This window comes from Salvelinus namaycush, chromosome 1 (genome assembly GCF_016432855.1).
Source record: "Salvelinus namaycush isolate Seneca chromosome 1, SaNama_1.0, whole genome shotgun sequence".
NCBI classification, from domain to species: Eukaryota; Metazoa; Chordata; class Actinopteri; order Salmoniformes; family Salmonidae; genus Salvelinus; species Salvelinus namaycush.
Genome location: NC_052307.1, coordinates 39,750,014 through 39,770,619, shown reverse-complemented (window position 1 = coordinate 39,770,619; position 20,606 = coordinate 39,750,014). Strand labels below are relative to the sequence as shown.

The 20,606-nt window shown below is 42.3% G+C and overlaps 1 protein-coding gene across 1 annotated transcript; it reads left to right on the top strand.

The window, feature by feature from the left end:
• Positions 1–1,013: 1,013 nt before the first annotated feature.
• LOC120055268 (proline dehydrogenase 1, mitochondrial-like) lies at positions 1,014–15,180 on the top strand. Its single transcript, XM_039003156.1, has 14 exons — positions 1,014–1,355; positions 2,204–2,412; positions 4,191–4,225; positions 4,330–4,479; positions 4,799–4,863; positions 4,978–5,094; positions 7,740–7,810; positions 7,976–8,057; positions 8,544–8,636; positions 8,848–8,994; positions 9,263–9,438; positions 9,871–9,969; positions 13,082–13,170; positions 13,766–15,180. The coding sequence occupies exons 1-14, from the start codon at positions 1,053–1,055 to the stop codon at positions 13,966–13,968; spliced, it is 1,839 nt and encodes a 612-aa protein (XP_038859084.1). The 5' UTR covers positions 1,014–1,052; the 3' UTR covers positions 13,969–15,180.
• The last annotated feature ends 5,426 nt before the right edge of the window (positions 15,181–20,606 follow it).

Genomic DNA, 20,606 nt, shown 5'->3' with positions numbered 1-20,606 from the left:
CAGTGGATTTCTTTTCAGAGAAAAGAGGCGATAAGCAACACGCAAAAGTGGGTGTGCCACATGGGGACAATATGATATAGGCCTAGGTCTCGTTCTTCATTGCCAACCTTTCGTCAAAATATGAAATATAATACATAGGCCTACTACTACTACTGCTACTACTACTACTAATAATAATAGGGTGAGTATTGGTAAAGTGAGACACTTTCTGAAACATCCCCAAAATGATGCAATTCTAAATAGGTTAAGAAATCTATTACACTATAAAAAATAAAAAATATTAAACACAGAATGGATGATTGTCCTAAGACCAATGTTTTTGCTGTCGACACTGGCAAATTGGGACACCTTGATTGGCAGAGCAAGACACTTAATTATTTAATATATAAAAAAAGAGAAATTAGAGAGTAATAAAAATAACAATTTTATAAGAATAAGAGTAATTATATCAAGTATCAAATGTATTTATTGACATTTTTTGTAATATGAACGTTAGTCCCAATCAATTGCCCCAATTTTATGCCAACTTCATTGTATGGGAATTTGACAGAAAGACTACCGATTAGGCTGTACTTTTGCACGGCAATGGCTCCCCCGTCTGTTTCATTAAATGAACTGGCAAAATAACCACAGAGAGGACTATGGGTTATTAGTATATGGCCATAGTTTTTCAATACAATAGTAGTACTATTTTTTCCTGATATTGAAGGTGCAACATTAGGCCTACACAAAAAATCCCTATTCCACAAGATTTCATGACAGCGGACAGATTGATGGTCTTGCGCGCCCAAGTCCACTTTAAAGTCTTGGCCAATGAGGTCTCAATAAAGACGTGTCGAAATTAACCTATTACGTCAAAATCAATATGCATGCGTCAGGGTTTTTCCACCAACCGGTACTTCAGAATTAAACTACTGTAAATATGCATGAACGGAGTAGATACGAATACGCGTGGCAGATAAATGCGAAACAAATTTTAAACAGCCCACAATCGATGCTGCGCTCACCTGCTTAGTTAGTTCCGCTGAGACCAACACAGCACCTCAAAACTCATGTCTTATGTCAAAACTGCCCTTACTCGGGCAGGCGTGGATATAAACGTCAGAAGACTGAATACCCTTTCTAACCGAAGAGCACAGTCCACTGTCGCCTCAACTCAGGCAGACCAGGATGTCACCAACAGAGAGTCCTACTCTTCAAGGAAAAGCAGAAATGCTTCCTCCTCTCCAAAGATCTCTATTGACTTTGAGCTGACCCAGGAAGCATACAAGAGTAAAGATAATTTAGAACTGCTCAGAAGTTTGGTGGTTTTCAAACTGTGCTCTTATGACCTGTTGGTTGATAAGAATAAGGAGGTATGGTACAATAGCTGTGTGCTGAATCTGCATTACGTTTTGCATTTGTTTTGTTGTTGAGAAGCTCAAGTTGGTGAGACACATGAACTCTATTAGAGAAACATTACCGCATGTGATCTCTGTCTCTCTACACCCTGCTGTGGTGGTTTCACTTGCTGATCTGTCTGTCCTTTAGAAGGATGCTGACTCATAATAGAAGACAACACAGAAGACCCAAATGACTTTCTAAATGCAGGAGAATCTGCATTTTATAGGATATATAAGAAACAGAATATAATGGAATTATTTTTCCAGTGAGAGAACTCTTATTTGAGGTGGTATAAGAAAACATAAACATAGTTGTATAACATTCAGTTAACCTAAAGGGTGTGCATACAGGTGCAGGCAGCAAGGAATCTATTACCTCTCTTCCAGTAAATCTGTCGTCTACCTAGCATGCTGTGTGCCTATCACTAGGTAACGTTACCACCAAGCGGTCTATTTAGAGTGTGGAATTACTCCCTCTTATAGAACATAACTGTGCCTGACTTGCCTGGCCCTCCTCCCACTGTTTGCTGTCACCTTGAGGTTCTCACCTCAGGGAAATTTCCAAAAACTGAAAAAGAAGGTGTTCATGGCAAATGCTATAACAATGTTGTGTAGCATTCATAAAGGCTTTATTACCATTATTACCACACAATTATTGTCTTGATTCAATCCGTAGCACTGACGATCCACAGTAATGGCGTGAATGAAATTGAAAGGAAATGTTTACTTGTTTGTGGGGACTGCATTCACTGTAAACGCTTTAATTTTAATCGCGCTATACCTTGAATCGGGTTCTAAATGCATTTCCCTTTTTTTCTTAGCTGATGGACATCAGTAAGTTCCTACTGGGGAAGAAGGCATTTGAGCAGTTTATGAAGATGACATTCTATGGTCAGTTTGTGGCGGGAGAGGACCACAAGTCCATCAAGTCTCTGATTCAAAAGAACAGGGCCTTCGGAGTGGGCTCTGTCCTGGACTACAGTGTAGAGGAGGACCTCACACAGGAGGATGCAGTGACTAAAGAGATGGAGTAAGTAAATTGCTTATTACCCTAAAAATGCTGTTCCTAACCTATATAAAATGCTGTTCCTAACCTATATAAAATGCTGTTCCTAACCTATATAAAATGCTGTTCCACAACTTAATCAGAAGGAATATGAGTGGTTGTTTGATGAATGCATTTCCTGTCATCAGTTAGGTTTCGATGAGGATTAGGGAACATAGAAAGTACTGCAGTTCTGTGTTATTCACTTCTGAAAGCACACGAGCATTGTTTTAAGCAAACAAAGTTCTATTTTTCACACATACAGATTTAGTTCCCCAAACTAATGTCATTTCCTTATTTTGTATAAAATCAAAGGCATCCAAATCTAACCAGAGTGAATGACCACAAGTATGATTTTCCACTCGTTTGAAGCCAGGGACATGCTATAATTTGATATCCCTCTTAGGATGTAAACACTAGTCTGTCCAGACCCCATTGGTCGGTTTGGTCAAGGCCCTCCTCGGTGGATTGGCTGGCCTCTCGGAACTCACTCTTCAGGAATTCTGTCACATGAGTTGATCCCAGCTCTGATATAAGCCTGTATGACAGGCCAGGAAAAACTTACACAACCGTTCTCTCTGAGGAGAGCTGTAGTTTTGATGTGTGAGATAATGGCACTATGTACTCACACTGTGAGTTAGTTATGCTAAGGACATTTGTTTTTCTTCTTAGCTTAGTTTCCTGGCCCCTCTTTGAAGGACAACTTTAACTTTGAGGTTATATACCTACAAATAAATAAATAAGAAATTTGGTCGGCATTTAGTCCAGTGAGAGAGATAAATAAAGCTGCTTAAATTGAAATTGAGAGAGATAAACATCTCTCTCTCTCTCTCTCTCTCTCTCTCTCTCTCTCTCTCTCTCTCTCTCTCTCTCTCTCTCTCTCTCTCTCTCTCTCTCTCTCTCTCTCTCTCTCTCTCTCTCTCTCTCTCTCTCTCTCTCTCTCTCTCTCTCTCTCTCTCTCTCTCTCTCATCAAAAGACATGGTCATCAAAGTCTCAGTCAGGCCTCTCTGTTGGTTAAAAAAAACAGACCTGCAAGGCATACGCTAGGGAAAGGTAGCTAGTCTACTTTGATGCCAGACGACTGCTATAGTAACGTTCGTGCTTGACATGCACTCCTATGACCCTCCAAAGAGAATCGCACTGATCAGCTAGAGTAGGACACAAACAACAGGAACGCTTGGCCTTCCAGGAGAATAAAATAGAAAAGTATGGAGGTTTCACAAGCTCATAGATGTACACACAAATATGCAAACCAACAACCAAACCATCATTCAGACATTTACAGTTCCAAGCCGAGCATGTAAAACGTCTGGCACTTACAGTCCAGACATGCCATCATACCATTCAACCTCCTTCTGTTTAAACGCACTGACAGTGACGTCCAAAAGCCCACCAAACCTAGCACCAATAACCACCAAAATACCCAATGTAGTATCCTGTGACGTCAGCCCTTGTGTCCTGTGATCTGTGATGGTGTAGTGTGTCTGAGTGCCCTTTCAGGAAGGTCAAAACATTGGCAGGGAGACAGCTCAGCTTCAGTCAATCTGGGGCCACCTGTGGGTAGATGTGTGCTATATACACTGGCTTGTGCCTCAAAGGCAATATGGTTCATAGAATGGTGTTTATTTCTAGAAGTGGAACGGGGCTTGATGTGTGCTCACCAAGGAATTGAATGTGTGTGTGTGTGTGTGGAGAGAGATCTCTTGTAATACTTTGTGTCCATAACAAATTAATCAATTCTCCTCTCTTTTCTCATTGTCAGCTCATGCGTGTCTGCTACAGAGAAAGAAGGCATGAGTAAGTCTGTCCTTGCGTTTTTTTTGCTCTCATTTGAGCCCAAACTATATGATGCAACTGGTTGCAATAGGGAGGGATGCTGATGTGTTTGCTTCCCCCTGCAGGCATGGACCACAGAGAAAAGCAGTACAAGGCTCACCAACAGTTTGGGGACCGCCGAGGGGGAGTGACCGGCGCCAGGACATACTTCTACTCTGATGAGGCCAAATGTGACCAACACATGGAGACCTTCCTAAAGTGTATCAAAGCATCTGGTACACCTGTGGATATAAACAATACGAAAAGGCTGGGTGGTTGGGATGGAGTTTTTTATTCAGTGACTAATAGTAATAATAGTAATTACCATGTACCAATTTGTAGTTTCTTGGCATCATAACACTCACTAATGGACACTCATGAACGCCAGACCGTAATTGTTACTCAGCAAAATATCCCTCTATGTAACCTTACTGTTTAGACAACATTATGCAAAATGCATCAGCTTCCTATTCCCATGAATTTATATATTGCTGTTTTTGATTGATATTAGTGTGGCTTACACTGAGCATGTGTGACCTATCAACCTTCATCCAGGTGGGAGCTCAGTGGATGGCTTCTCTGCCATCAAGATGACTGCACTGGGACGACCTCAGTTCCTGGTAGTTAAGGGGGAACTCACCTCATTCAATATCAATGTGTAGCACACACTTAGCTGATAGTTGACTCTCTGGTAAAGTGCTATAATGCTTGTATTTTGCTCTCTACCTCTATAGCTCCAGTTCTCGGAGGTGCTGGTGAAATGGAGGCGTTTCTTCAGCTTCCTGGCGGCACAGCAGGGGAGAGATGGCATGGAGGTTCTGGAGCAGAGGCTAGAGCTGCAGCCACTACAGGTATACAGAACACACAGGGTTGGGGAGTAACGGTTCTGTTACCAGAGTAACGGGAGTAACGGTTCTGTTACCAGAGTAACGGGAGTAACGGTTCTGTTACCAGCAAAAATATTGTAATCCGATTACAGATACTTTTGAAAAACTAGATGATTACTTATAGGATTACTTTTCAATTCAGAAAGAAAGTTTTCTCAACGACTGTAACGAGTGCGCTGAGAGTCGGGAAGCAAGTGTTTTAATAAATAAACAAAAAAATAAACACGAAACACAAACAACGCACCGACATGAAACCGTTAATAACACCTGAGGAAAGAACCAAGGGGAGTGACAGATATAGGGAAGATAATCAAGGAGGTGATAGAGTCCAGGTGAGTGTCATGAGGCGCTGGTGCTCTCGACGATGGTGACAGATGTGCGGGATAATCAGCAGCCTGATGACCTAGAGGCCGGAGAGGGAGTATACGTGACAATGACATTCAAGTCAGAATTCAAAAAAGGCGCAAGTTTAAATTTGTTCGGCGTGAGCGAGTCTGACTACAAGTCAGAGACCACTATGTATAACGACACAAGGCGAGGCCCAGATGCAGACACAGGAGGCAGATGGTTTGAGCTCTGATATTTATTATAGTCCAAGGGATAGACAAAAGGCAGGTCAGGGACAGGAAAGAGTTTATACCCAGGGCAGAGTCCAAAACGGTACAGGGCAGCAGGCAGGCTCGAGGTCAGGGGCAGGCAGAGTGGTTAGGCAGGCGGGCTCAGAGTCAGGACAGGCAAGACTCAAAACCAGGAGGACGAGAAAAAGAGAGACTGGGGAAAAACAGGAGCTGAGAGAAAAACGCTGGTTGACTTGGCAAACAAGATGAACTGGTGCAGACAGACAGAAAACACAGGTAAAAATACCCAAGGGATAATGGGGAAGATGGGCGACAACTGGAAGGGGGTGTAGACAAGCACAAGAACAGGTGAAACAGATCAGGGTGTGACACTATGATGACACACCAAACGTGTTTTATGGATCGCAGGAAAATAGGAATAGGTTTTGTAGGCTACAGTCCAAGCTATGTCTTCCAATGGTGCGACTGCTGTCGGCATCAAACGATTATCCAACTTAAATAAACGCTTGGAGTTAAGGACAACAGCAGTGGTGGATATCACTTATTATTTATATCTACATAGCACATTGATGTGAATCACACTGCTGCTCTCTCATTTAGCTTTTTGTATTTGTATTTATTACAGATCCCCATTAGCTGCTGCCAAGGCAGCATCTACTCTTCCTGGGGTCTAGCAAACTTAAGGCAATTGTATATAATTTAAAACATGCCATTATATTTCACAACAGATTTCACAACACATTAAGTGTGTGCCCTCAGGCCACTACTCTACTATCACATATCTAAAACACAAAATCGATGTGTATGTGTGTATAGTGTGTATGGTACCATGTGTGTGTGTGTGTATGTGTGTGTCTGTGCGCCTTACAGATTGTGGTTGTTTGGGATTGCAGCTTACCAATGTATATGTGTATTTTAACCATATAATGGTAGAATTTAAGAAGTTTAAGCTGCTTATCAATCATTGTTTTTGTGACCAGTGGACAGTCAGTGAGTCAGCTCTTGAAACAGCTTTAGTGCGGTTCCCAGCCTATTGAATAAAAGTTTGAGGGAGTTTCTCCTTTCTAAACTCCCTGTGGTATTGTGTTCAATACTGTCAAAAACGAGTTTAATTTAAGTGGGGCTTTTATTGCTCAATCTAATTCATGCTGATAAAAAAAACAGACACATGCCCAAACTTGCACACTTTTGATAGAATTATCCCAAACAGCTGCAAATTATCAGCATATCAAAGTGTCACCGACAAAAATTTAAGCAATTGGCCTATAGCAAATGCAGCATATGGTATTCATTTGCCACATGCAAATTGTACTTTTCAGTAGTGCTCAAAGCATGCCATTACATGAGTGCAACATTTCTTTTTCAACTTGAAGCAATGACCCCAATCAGTCCTCCATGACAACAAAACATAAACAACAGAGTAGGTTATTAAGTCCTTAGTGTTTGGGTTAAGTTCAGGTAAAACATTTTGGCTAATCTATATTTCTAAGTCTTGAAGATCAAGGAGTATTAATTAATTGGAACGACAGGACATCTGACAGACTTTTTTTAATGCAAATATATGGCCTACTTGTATTATTATCTGTAGTAGAAAGCAATGGGTTAGAAGAAGCCTACATAACCAACCCATAAAGTAAAATGTAACATCCATATATAGCCAGCGATGTAAAGTCTCAAATGTATTTACCCTGCAAAGAAACGTCATTCAATTGGTCATATTAATTTTTGTCTTCTTCTAATGCCTCTTAAGCGGAAAGCAAGCTAAAAGTAACTGAACGTAAACAGATTATGTTACTGAGTTTGGGTAATCCAAAAGTTACGATTCTGATTACAATTTTTGGAAGGTAACTAGTAACCGTGACGGATTATATTTAGAAAGTAACCTACCCAACCCTGAGAACACAGTTGCTGTTCTTTAGGGTTTATAATGACTTGTGTTTAGGTGATCACCCCTTGTTTGACCTATTTGATCCATTGAGATAACAATGTCGTACTATATATACGGTCAAAAATGCCTATTTGTCCATACAGGAGTTTATGACCACGCTGGGGGCCACAGGTGACTTCCATGGCTGGTTCACTGGAGAGAAACAAGGATCAGGGTAAAGATAATACCACTAGTTCGAGAAACTGTATTATGTCATAAAGCAGTAGAATAATGCCCTTGCATACTTTGTTGAAAAAGCCCCTTACAACAACTATATTTGACTAAAATATTATATATTACTATATTTGACTAAAAGCGGTCTCTCTCTGTGGCCCTCCAGAACCATTGACAGGCTGGACTGGAACAGCCTGATCGACGACAGAATAAAGATATCAGATCTGCTGGTTGTCCCAAATTTAGAGGTAAGCAAGGCACGGCAATGGCAATGAAAGTACTCTAGAAGATAAGCACCATTTGGATTTGTTTCAAACTCAAGTGGTTCTGTAAACTCCTCCAAACCCTGTCAATTGTTTGAGCAAATACGTTGATAAGATTGACCATTCAGTTTAGAGTTGATCCCAGAATGGTGAATGAATGTTTGAAAGGAGTTACACCTCTTGTGACTCACTGGGCCTGAAATGGTTTGAATTGGCACGCCATTCCCTATGTAAGCATTAACACATGACAGCTGTGCAATTCAAAGGAATAACCACACACCTCAGCGGTGTGAGAAGGCTTGAGGCCGTGTGTTAATACTTACTTATCTTAGCTTAGACAAAGCCAGTCTGTTGAAGGTAAAGGCCCTCAGGTCTCTGTGTGTGTGAGCTATCTCCAGTGTTAGCTCAGACAGTGTGATTCAGTGAGCCTCAGGTAAGGTATTTTAGGCTCTCCTTTCTTTGTTTGTCCAGACTGGTCAGCTGGAGCCCCTGCTCAATAAGTTCACAGAGGAGGAGGAGAAACAGATGAAGAGGATGCTCCAGAGGCTGGACGTACTTGCCAATGTAAACACAGGGAGGTCAAAATGCTATATGAAACCATGCCATGTTTATGTTATCTTCAGCAATGTTATGCTATGTCACGTTACATCACGCCAGGTCATCTTATCACCTCACAATTAGCTACCAGTTCAGTTTCCTTGGTGTATTGAGAAAAGCTCTGAGCTCATGTGCGGATTGAACTGGAACTCACCTGTTCTGGCTGTCTGTGTTGCAGCATGCAGAGGAGCACAGTGTTCGTCTGATGGTGGATGCAGAGCAGACCTACTTCCAGCCAGCCATCAGCACACTGACTGTGGAGATGCAGAGGACCTACAATAGAAGGAAACCTGTCATCTTCAACACCTACCAGTGCTACCTCAAGGTTAGAGACCCGTTACGTTGCCATCCTTCCAAGTCTTGTTTGTCACATGACAAGGAAGTTGAAGCCTGGGAGCTGAGGCTACTAGAGACCCTGTCACTGAGTTTCTATGCTCATACTGTATATGTAGTCATGTCTTACCAGCAGCTCTCTGAAACACATAATTTGAAGGTTTGCTTATAAACAGCTTATACGCCATTATTATACAGATGACCGGTGTCCCTAATATCCCTCCTTTACTTCCTTCCTCTCACTTTCTCTTCCATTGTAGGAGGCCTATGATATCGTGACCATGGATGTTGAGTTGTCGAGGCGTGAGGGATGGTTTTTTGGGGCCAAGCTGGTGCGTGGGGCTTATATGTACCAGGAGAGGAGCAGAGCGGAGGAGATCGGATACGAGGACCCCATCAACCCTGACTATGAGACCACTAACATGATGTACCACAAGTAAGGGATGGATGTGCTTATTTAGTTACTCACTGTGCTTAAATACATACGGTACTTAAAACATTCTTCAATTCGTATTGAATAGCAATTGTTTTTAAGAACCTGTTAAAATGATGAATGACCTATAAACTAAACTCTCTGACTTGACTAAAAGTAGAGCACTATGGGTAATTTTTATGTCACAGCTGTGTAACATCGTTTCACACAGAGAGGATTTTGGTTTTATTTTAGTCATTCAGCAGACACTCTTATCCAGAGCGACTTACAGGAGCATCTAGGGTTAAGTGCCTTGCTCAGGGGCACATTGACCAATATTTCACCTAGTCGGCTCAGTGATTCAAACTACAACCTTTCAGTTACTGGCCCAACGCTCTTAACCGCTAGGCTTCCTGTAGTTTACTTAACATTTCTGTCATGTCTGTACTTTGTAAGGTGTCTAGACTACGTCCTCGATGAGATTGGACTGAACAGAAATGCCAATGTCATGGTTGCTTCTCACAATGAGGACACAGTGAAGCACACCCTCAGGAGGCAAGTCTCATTACTGCACTGCATGGCCTTAGCTTGACACAGACACACTGAGGATGGCTCTCTGCCTAGTTTTCCTGCTCAAACTCTAACACACGTAGTTATTGCATTTCTATAGAGTTTTTCTCATGTTTAAAGCATATACTATGTACATTCGTGGCCAAAAGTTTTGAGAATGACACGAATATTAATTTTCACAAAGTCTGCTGCCTCAGTTGATGGCAATTTGCATATACTCCAGAATGTTATGAAGAGTGATCAGACGAATTGCAATTAATTGCAAAGTCCCTCTTTGCCAGGCAAATTAACTGAATCTCCCAAAAACATTTCCACTGCATTTCAGCCCTGCCACAAAAGGACCAGCTGACATCATGTCAGTGATTCTCTCATTATCACAGGTGTGAGTGTTGACGAGGACAAGGCTGGAGATCACTCTGTCATGCTGATTGAGTTCGAATAACAGACTCGAAGCTTCAAAAGGAGGGTGGTGCTTGGAATCATTGTTCTTCCTCTGTCAATCATGGTTACCTTCAAGGAAACACGTGCCGTCATCATTGCTTTCAACAAAAAAGGCTTCACAGGCAAGGATATTGCTGCTAGTAAGATTGCACCTAAATCAACCATTTATCGGATCATCAAGAACTTCAAGGAGAGCGGTTCCTATTGTTGTGAAGAAGGCTTCAGGGCGCCCAAGAAAGTCCAGCAAGCGCCAGGACCGTCTCCTAAAGTTGATTCAGCTGCGGGATCGGGGCACCACCAGTACAGAGCTTGCTCAGAAATGGCAGCAGGCAGGTGTGAGTGCATCTGCACGCACAGTGAGGCAAAGCCTTTGAGGATGGCCTGGTGTCAAGAAGGGCAGCAAAGAAGCCACTTCTCTCCAGGAAAAACATCAGGGACAGACTGATATTCTGCAAAAGGTACAGGGATTGGACTGCTGAGGACTGGAGTAAAGTCATTTTCTCTGATGAATCCTCTTTCCGATTGTTTGGGGCATCCGGAAAAAAGCTTGTCTGGAGAAGACAAGGTGAGCGCCACCATCAGTCCTGTGTCATGCCAACAGTAAAGCATCCAGAGACCATTCATGCTTGGGGTTGCTTCTCAGCCAAGGGAGTGGGCTCACTCCCAATTTTGCCTAAGAATACAGCCATGAATAAAGAATGGTACTAACACATCCTCCAAGAGCAACTTCTCCCAACCATCCAGGAACAGTTTGGTGACGAACAATGCCTTTTCAAGCATGATGGAGCACCTTGCCATAAGGCAAAAGTGATAACTAAGTGGCTTGGGGAACAAAACATCGATATTTTGGGTCCATGGCCAGGAAACTCCCCAGACCTTAATCCCATTGAGAACTTGTTGTCAATCCTCAAGAGGCGGGTGGACAAACAAAACCCCACAAATTCTGACAAACTCCAATCATTGATTATGCAAGAATGGGCTGCCATCAGTCAGGATGTGGCCCAGAAGTTAATTGACAGCATGCCAGGGCGGATTGCAGAGGTCTTGAAAAATAAGGGGCAACACTGCAAATATTGACTCTTTGCATCAACTTCATGTAATTGTCAATAAAAGCCTTTGACACTTATGAAATGCTTGTAAATTATACTTCAGTATTCCATAGTAACATCTGACAAAAATATCTAAAGACACTGAAGCAGCAAACTTTGTGGAAATTAATATTTGTGTCATTCTCAAAACTTTTTGCCACGACTGTACAGTTGAAGTCAGAAGTTTACATACACCTTAGCCAAATACATTTTAACTCAGTTTTTCACAATTCCTGACATTTAATCCTAGTAAAAATCCCTGTTTTAGGTCAGTTAGGATCACCACTTTATTTTAAGAATGTGAAATGTCAGAATAACAGTTGAGAGAATTATTTATTTCAGCTTTTATTCTTTCATTACATACCCAGTGGGTCAGAAGTTTACATACACTCAATTAGTATTTGGTAGCATTGCCTTTAAATTGTTTAACTTGGGTCGAACAATTTGGGTAGCCTTCGGCTTGCAAGCCCCCTCCCTTTTTCCTCCAAACATAGCGATGGTCATTATGGCCAAACAGTTAAATTTGTCTTTCATCAGACCAGAGGACATTTCTCCAAAAAGTACAATCTTTGTACCCATATGCAGTTGCAAACCGTAGTCTGGCTTTTTTATGGCGGATTTGGAGCAGTGGCTTCTTCCTTGCTGAGCGGCCTTTCAGGTTATGTCGATATAGGACTTGTTTTACTGTGGATATATTTACTTTTGTACCTGTTTCCTCCAGCATCTTCACAAGGTTCTTTGCTGTTGTTCTGGGATTGATTTGCACTTTTCACACCAAAGTACGTTCATCTCTAGGAGACAGAACGCGTCTCCTTCCTGAGTGGTATGACAGCTGCGTAGTCCCATGGTGTTTATACTTGCGTACTATTGTTTGTACAGATGAACGTGGTACCTTCAGGCGTTTGGAAATTGCTCCCAAGGATGAACCAGACTTGTGGAGGTCTACAATTTCTTTTCTGAGGTCTTGGCTGATTTCTTTTGATTTTCCCATGATGGCAAGCAAAGAGACACTGGGTTTGTAGGAAGGCCTTCCACAAATACATCCACAGCTACACCTCCAATTGACTCAAATTATGTCAATTAGCCTATCAGAAGCTTCTAAAGCCATGACATAATTTTATGGAATTTTCCAAGCAGTCTTAAAGCACAGTCAACTTAGTGTATGTAAACTTCTGACCCACTGGACTTGGGATACAGTGAATTAATCTGTCTGTAAACAATTGTTGAAAAAATTACTTGTGTTATGCACAAAGTAGATGTCCTAACCGACTTGCCAAAACTATAGTTTGTTAACAAGAAATTTGTGGAGTGGTTGAAAAATGAGTTTTAATGACTCCAACCTAAGTGTATGTAAACTTCCGATTTCAACTGTGTGTGGAAAGCTAACGTGTCCCTTTCACCCTTAGTGCTAGCTAGAGCTGTTTGCACATACAGGTACAAAATGTGTCCAAAGGAAGTCTCTATGCCCGGGTACCTCATCTCTTAGTTGCATAGGCTGTGTCTACGCCACTGTCATATACCATACAAATATAAGTATAATATTATTCCTTTTCCTCTTGTTGACACAGGATGAATGAGTTGGGCCTGACTCCCACGGAGAACAAGGTGTATTTTGGACAGCTGCTGGGCATGTGCGACCAAATCAGCTTCCCATTGGGTGAGACTGACTGACTGATTGGTTAATTGATTGATTGGTTAGCTTCCCAATAGTCCAAGTTTGCACTTCCCATGCCTACAGGACAGATTTTTGGGATGCAGGGACAGACAGAGCTCTCGGACCTCACAGAGCACTGCTGATTTGATGGCCTGTCGGCCCTGTTTAGATTCCATAGGATTAGTATTGGTATTTCCCAATAGCAGTCAGTTATTTGTGCTGACACATGGAACCTCATGACCCTGCAATGTGCACATATGGAGTTCTGGGACTTGCACTGACACATTATTGACAAATTGGCCATGACTGTTGTTGGCTCACAGCACTAGTTTGTCAATCAAAGACATTGTATTGAACTAAATCAGGGATGATCAACTGAGGTGCTGGGGAGCCACAGGATGTGAAGGCTTTTGCTCCATCCTAGCGAAGATACTACTGGTTCAACTTTGTGTGGTCTTAAATTTAAGTGCACGATTAGTTGAATAAATTCACAACTCACTAATTCCATTACACTAGCCAAGTATAATATTTTTGGGGTTTGTACTGAAAAGCTGCCCCAATAAATGTCATTATCTTCCCCTCTGTCTCTCTCCCCCAGGCCAGGCAGGTTTCCCTGTCTATAAATATGTTCCATACGGGCCGGTGAATGAGGTGATACCGTACCTATCCCGTCGTGCCCAGGAGAACAGGGGCTTCATGAAGGGTTCCCAGAGGGAGAGGGAGCTGCTGTGGAAGGAGCTAAAACGCAGGCTGACCTCGGGACAGGTCTTCTACAGACCTCAGCCTGAACCGGGACTATGAAATCACAGCTAGCTAACTGTCTGTCCATGCTGCTTAATCTCTTTCTAGTGCGCTCTCTTTCTGTCTCCTCCCTCTCTTTGTCATGTTCTCTGTCTTATTCTTATCGATTACCCCTCTCTCTGTTAATCTCTCCCCCTTCCCCCTAGCCATCTTTCTCCCTCTCTCTCTCCCCCACTTCCCTTTCTTCCTCTCTCTTAATTCTCTCTGTAAGCATTCCTCTTGGTGTCCTCAGCATCCTCAGAGCGCTGCATACATCATATGGGCATCTTTACTACTCTAACAGGACTCCCTAAAATGTCAGGCTGGCCCGGTCTGCCCGTCACTCGCTGCTTTTTATAGCTCTATTTATCCTGGAGAGGGACAACAGTAATAAAAACATAGCAGGCTTGATTTAAATGGAAGTAAAAGATCCATCAATATCCCTTTTACTTTATAATGCTTCTTGAGAATACAAAAACCTCTGAGGAGTATTTCTGTAGATTTCCTACATAATGTTTTAAAGATAGTATCATATAGTGTTCTTTGGAAATGTATACTGTACATAAATCTAGGGTGAGAATGTATACTTGTCTACACACACTGGTGCCTCTGTAGTACTGTATTAAATATTGCTCTCATAGACAGAGCTAGTTTAGTTTGAATCAATAAGAGTTTTTTGGAACTAAATTGTGTAAAGGGTCTGGAGGGTTGGTTCTCCGGAAGCCTAGTTTCTTTTGTGTTCATATCCAGGGATGCAATTACAGTATTGTATACGATTCTGGACATCAAATAACTGATACTGAGTGTGCTATTTATTTGTCCATTTGGCATGTAAATTAATTACATTTTAAATATGTTGGATTTTACACTCCAACCTTGTCTCTTGTAAATATACTTAAGCTATCTGTGAAAAGTCGTTAATTTTGTTTAGTCAAAATGTGTTTCACGAAGTGAGTTTATAATCAAAATGGCTGACAAGAAGAATGTATGGAAAAATGCACAAGGCCTCAACAAGTCTTGTACAAGTTGAAAGTAAATTGAGAAATCACAAAGTTATCGTTCTCTTTTGATAGCCCAGCTTTTGAGTTAGACTCCCGGTATGGGTCATTTTGTATGAATGGACACAACTTCGAACTCTCAACACATCAACAAGTCTTGTTAAAGAAGGAAAATGGGTAAATCACAAAGTTATTGTCCTCTTTTGGTAGCCCAGCTTTTAAGTTAGACTCCCAGTATGGGTAATTTTGTGTGATAATTGTAGGCTAATGCCTGTTTCATTACTGAGAGTCTATTAATATCTCAGTCAGAAACTAATCATGCTTCCCAATAATTATCACCCTGCGACTCTGCAGATGTTCATTAAATTGCCTGTGATATTGTTCTCTCACACTGAATAGGGGAGGGAGAGGATGTGTTATTCATTGTAGGCAAATTGGTCAGACAAACTATTTTCTCTCATTCAATGTTCTGACTGCAAAGCGTGGAGCGCAGGCCATGTAGCCTAAAGCACGCACTCCTATTACGCACAACAAAAATGACAGGAACAGGACACACGGAACTCTGACATAACCTGGGAAATATGAACAAAGACAATCATACATTTAATGAAATAAACAATTGCTACCTCATGAGTCTTGCAAATGTTCATGTGCACTCTAAACATTGTGCACAGTGTTGCTATAAAATGAAAAATGTATTGAAGGCCGATGTATTGTAAACATTACACAAGTTGGAAATCGCAAACTCAACAATGAGTGGTTTGGAAGGAATCAGTTGCCAACTGCAAGTGTTGCAAAGCAATCAATCACTAGCTTGCTATTCAGTGTAGTGGGTGGTCCAAGTCTGGGTTTAACGGTCCCTTTACCAAGATTAAAATAATAAACGTACAACACCACGGGCCAGAACAGTTTCAATACATTGGCCATGCTGTCAATCCAGCATGATTTCTGCCACGTTCAAAACAACTATAAACTCGGAAATCTCTGACTTCAGTGAGTTCAAGACAACTGGGGGAAAAAACTAGCTCCAACTGGGAAAATAATCTTTGAACGGTCATCCAACAGGTCTGACCTGTAGATCATTGACGTCATGATTTGACCTTGACCCCCCCCCCCCCCCCCCCAGTTCCCAGTTGTCTTGAAAGCACGATAAATCCAGAGAATGCTGATTTGTTTTGTAATCAAAATCTGCCAAACTGCTCGCCCGACCTGTGTTGATTGAGAGTTTGCTGGTCCAATTAGAGTTCCGAGTGTACGTTTCACTAGCCAATCTGTTGCATTTTTTTTGCAAGGGCGATGATGCGGCTACATGTAGATTAATCCATGTAGACTGTGCCACAAAATGAGTGACATAACCAGGTCAGATCATTTTAAGTCAGTCTCAAGTCAAAGTCCAGAGTCATGAGGCTCCAAGTCAAAGCTATTTTATACCAAGTCAAGTCTCAAGTCAAATGTGTTTGTATGGGCTAACAGCAATAAAGCAAAAAAATATGTTTTGTACTTCAATGGGTCTTAAAAATCTAAAGCAAATAACAAAAGGATCCTTGGCTTGACCCTCTTAAAACAATTCCATATCAAATTTGGTCGCAAACACACATTTAGCACAAGTTATTGGAGCTGTAGCGAAATGCTTGTTCCTAGCTTTAACAGTGCAGTAATATCTAACAATACACACAAATCTAAAAGTACAATAATGGAATTAAGAAATACAGAATATAATATTAGGATGAGCAATGTCAGAGTCCAGTGTGTTTGTGTGTATATATATAACATTGAGTATATCTGTAGAATACGTAGGATAGCATAATACACTGCTCAAAAAAATAAAGGGAACACTTAAACAACACAATGTAACTCCAAGTCAATCACACTTCTGTGAAATCAAACTGTCCACTTAGGAAGCAACACTGATTGACAATAAATTTCACATGCTGTTGTGCAAATGGAATAGACAAAAGGTGGAAATTATAGGCAATTAGCAAGACACCCCCAAAAAAGGAGTGATTCTGCAGGTGGTGACCACAGACCACTTCTCAGTTCCTATGCTTCCTGGCTGATGTTTTGGTCACTTTTGAATGCTGGCGGTGCTCTCACTCTAGTGGTAGCATGAGACAGAGTCTACAACCCACACAAGTGGCTCAGGTAGTGCAGTTCATCCAGGATGGCACATCAATGCGAGCTGTGGCAAAAAGGTTTGCTGTGTCTGTCAGCGTAGTGTCCAGAGCATGGAGGCGCTACCAGGAGACAGGCCAGTACATCAGGAGACGTGGAGGAGGCCGTAGGAGGGCAACAACCCAGCAGCAGGACCGCTACCTCCGCCTTTGTGCAAGGAGGTGCACTGCCAGCGCCCTGCAAAATGACCTCCAGCAGGCCACAAATGTGCATGTGTCTGCATATGGTCTCACAAGGGGTCTGAGGATCTCATCTCGGTACCTATTGGCAGTCAGGCTACCTCTGGCGAGCACATGGAGGGCTGTGCGGCCCCACAAAGAAATGCCACCCCACACCATGACTGACCCATCGCCAAACCGGTCATGCTGGAGGATGTTGCAGGCAGCAGAACGTTCTCCACGGCGTCTCCAGACTCTGTCACGTCTGTCACATGTGCTCATGTGCTCAGTGTGAACCTGCTTTCATCTGTGAAGAGCACAGGGCGCCAGTGGCGAATTTGCCAATCTTGGTGTTCTCTGGCAAATGCCAAACGTCCTGCACGGTGTTGGGCTATAAGCACAACCCCCACATGTGGACGTCGGGCCCTCATACCACCCTCATGGAGTCTGTTTCTGACCGTTTGAGCAGACACATGCACATTTGTGGCCTGCTGGAGGTCATTTTGCAGGGCGCTGGCAGTGCACCTCCTTGCACAAAGGCGGAGGTAGCGGTCCTGCTGCTGGGTTGTTGCCCTCCTACGGCCTCCTCCACGTCTCCTGATGTACTGGCCTGTCTCCTGGTAGCGCCTGCATGCTCTGGACACTACGCTGACAGACACAGCAAACCTTTTTGCCACAGCTCGCATTGATGTGCCATCCTGGATGAACTGCACTACCTGAGCCACTTGTGTGGGTTGTAGACTCCGTCTCATGCTACCACTAGAGTGAGAGCACCGCCAGCATTCAAAAGTGACCAAAACATCAGCCAAGAAGCATAGGAACTGAGAAGTGGTCTGTGGTCACCACCTGCAGAATCACTCCTTTTTTGGGGGTGTCTTGCTAATTGCCTATAATTTCCAACTTTTGTCTATTCCATTTGCACAACAGCATGTGAAATTTATTGTCAATCAGTGTTGCTTCCTAAGTGGACAGTTTGATTTCATAGAAGTGTGATTGACTTGGAGTTACATTGTGTTGTTTAAGTGTTCCCTTTATTTTTTTGAGCAGTGTATATACAGTACCAATCAAGTTTGGACACACCTACTCATTCAATGGTTTCTCTTCATTTGTACATCTTTCTACATTGTAGAATAATAGTGAAGACATCAAAACTATGAAATCATGTCGTAACCCCCAAAAAAGTGTTAAATAAATCAAAAAAGATTTAACATTTTAGATTCTTCAAAGTAGCAACCCTTTGCCTTGACAGCTTTGCAAGCTCTTGGCATTATATCAACCAGCTTCTTGAAGTAGTCACCTGGAATGCATTTCAATTCAAAGTTAATTTGTGGAATTTCTTTCCTTCTTAATGTGTTTGAGCCAATCAGTTGTGTTGTGACAAGGTAGGGGTGCTATACAGAAGATAGCCCTATTTGGTAAAAGACCAAGTCCATATTATGGCAAGAACAGCTCCAACAAGCAAAGACAAACAGTCCATCATTACTTAAAGACATGAAGGTCAGTCAATACGGAACATTAAGAACTTTGAAAGTTTAAGTGCAGTTGCAAAAACCATCAAGCATTATGATGAAACTGGCTGTCATGAGGACTGCCACAGGTGGACCCAGACTTACCACTGCTGCAGAGGATAAATTCATTGGCGTTAACCACATCTCAGAGTGCAGTCCAAATAAGTGCTTAACAGAGTTCAAGTAACAGACACATCTCAACATCAACTGTTCAGAGGAGACTGCGTGGAGGCCTTCGTGGTCGAATTGCTACAAAGAAACCACTGCTAAAGGTCACCAATAATAAGAAGAGACTTGCTAGTCCAAGAAACACGACCGGTGGAAATCTCTCCCATGGTTTGATCAGTCCAAATTTGAGATTTTATATGTGAGACGTATTGTAGGTGAACGGATGATCTTCGCATGTGTAGTTCCCACCGTAAAGCATGGAGGAGAAGGTGTGATGGTGCTTTGCTGGTGAAACTGTCAGTGATTCATTTAGAATTCAAGGCACACTTAACCAGCATGGCTACCACAGCATTCTACAGTGCTATTTTACCAAGAAGGAGAGTGATGGAGTGCTGTATGACCTGGCCTACACAAGCATCCGACCTCAACCCAATTGAGATGGTTTGGGATGAGTTGCAGATGAGTTGCAGCATTCCAGGTGAAACTGGTTGAGAGAATACAAAGAGTGTGCAAAGCTGTCATCAAGGCAAAGGGTGGCTGTTTGCTTAACACTTTTTTGGTTACTACATGATTCCATGTGTTATTTCATAGATTTGATGTCTTCACTATTATTCTACAACATAGAAAATACTAAAAATAAAGAAAACCCCTTGAATGAGTAGGTATCCAAACTTTTGACTGGTACTGTGTACACACACACACACACACACACACACACACACACACACACACACACACACACACACACACACACACACACACACACACACACACACACACACACACACACACACACACACACACACACACACACACACACACACAAATAGTTGAATAGGATGGCCTTGACTAGAATACAGTATACACATATGAAGTGGGTTAAGCAGTATGTAGTAGAACCCCGCCCGGCTTAGACAGGGCTTAGACTCATGGGTTAAAACCATGCTATTTAAAACCACACAAAACGTACTAACAAAACAAAAGGAGCACAGCAAGTGGTGCAGCCCAGGAGGCAGGCATTCATTTACTCCCGTTATCAATTAAAGCTCAAAATTCATTTTCCATGTGCATTCACCAAACGTAGCCATATGCTCTCAGCACACCCGGCTCCACCAGGCCTCCAGACTGCATTCACTTCTTGTGGGCAGCCACATAGAACACAACACATGAGGACTGAAATACACAATATACAAGTCACATGATTAGGTCAATTGTCCAATGAAAATGCTTGCTGAATTAACAGGGGGGATTAGTCACACTTGTGGAGTGTGATAATCCCGTAACACATTGTAGTCAACAGTGATCAACAGTATCAGAGCGTGTGTGCTTCATCAGTGTCACTTTACTCACTGAATGGCTCTGGGTAATCTGTAATGCTCCATTGATCTGAACACTCTTCAGAGAGCGAGAGAGAAGAGAAGAGAGAGACAGAGTAAGAGAGAATGAGGAAGAAAAAGATAGGGGAATAGAGAGATGAGAGGGGGAGAGAGAGAGACTCAACCCGGACCAGCCTGATTACACACAGCTCCCCTTGGGTGGCGGCTCTGATGTCAACCAATGAGTAAACAAATGAGACGTAAACGCAACAGATGGGACTGGCGCTAACTAATCTCATTGGTCTGTTGAGAGAGAGGCATTCAAAGAGAGAGAAAATT

Coding starts and splice junctions, on each gene's coding strand:
- LOC120055268 (XM_039003156.1), top strand. CDS start 1,053: ATGTCTTATGTCAAAACTGCCCTTACTCGGGCAGGCGTGGATATAAAC. Junction 1,356..2,203: donor TGGTTGATAAGAATAAGGAG/GTATGGTACAAT, acceptor TTTTTTTCTTAG/CTGATGGACATCAGTAAGTT. Junction 9,970..13,081: donor GTGAAGCACACCCTCAGGAG/GCAAGTCTCATT, acceptor TTGTTGACACAG/GATGAATGAGTTGGGCCTGA.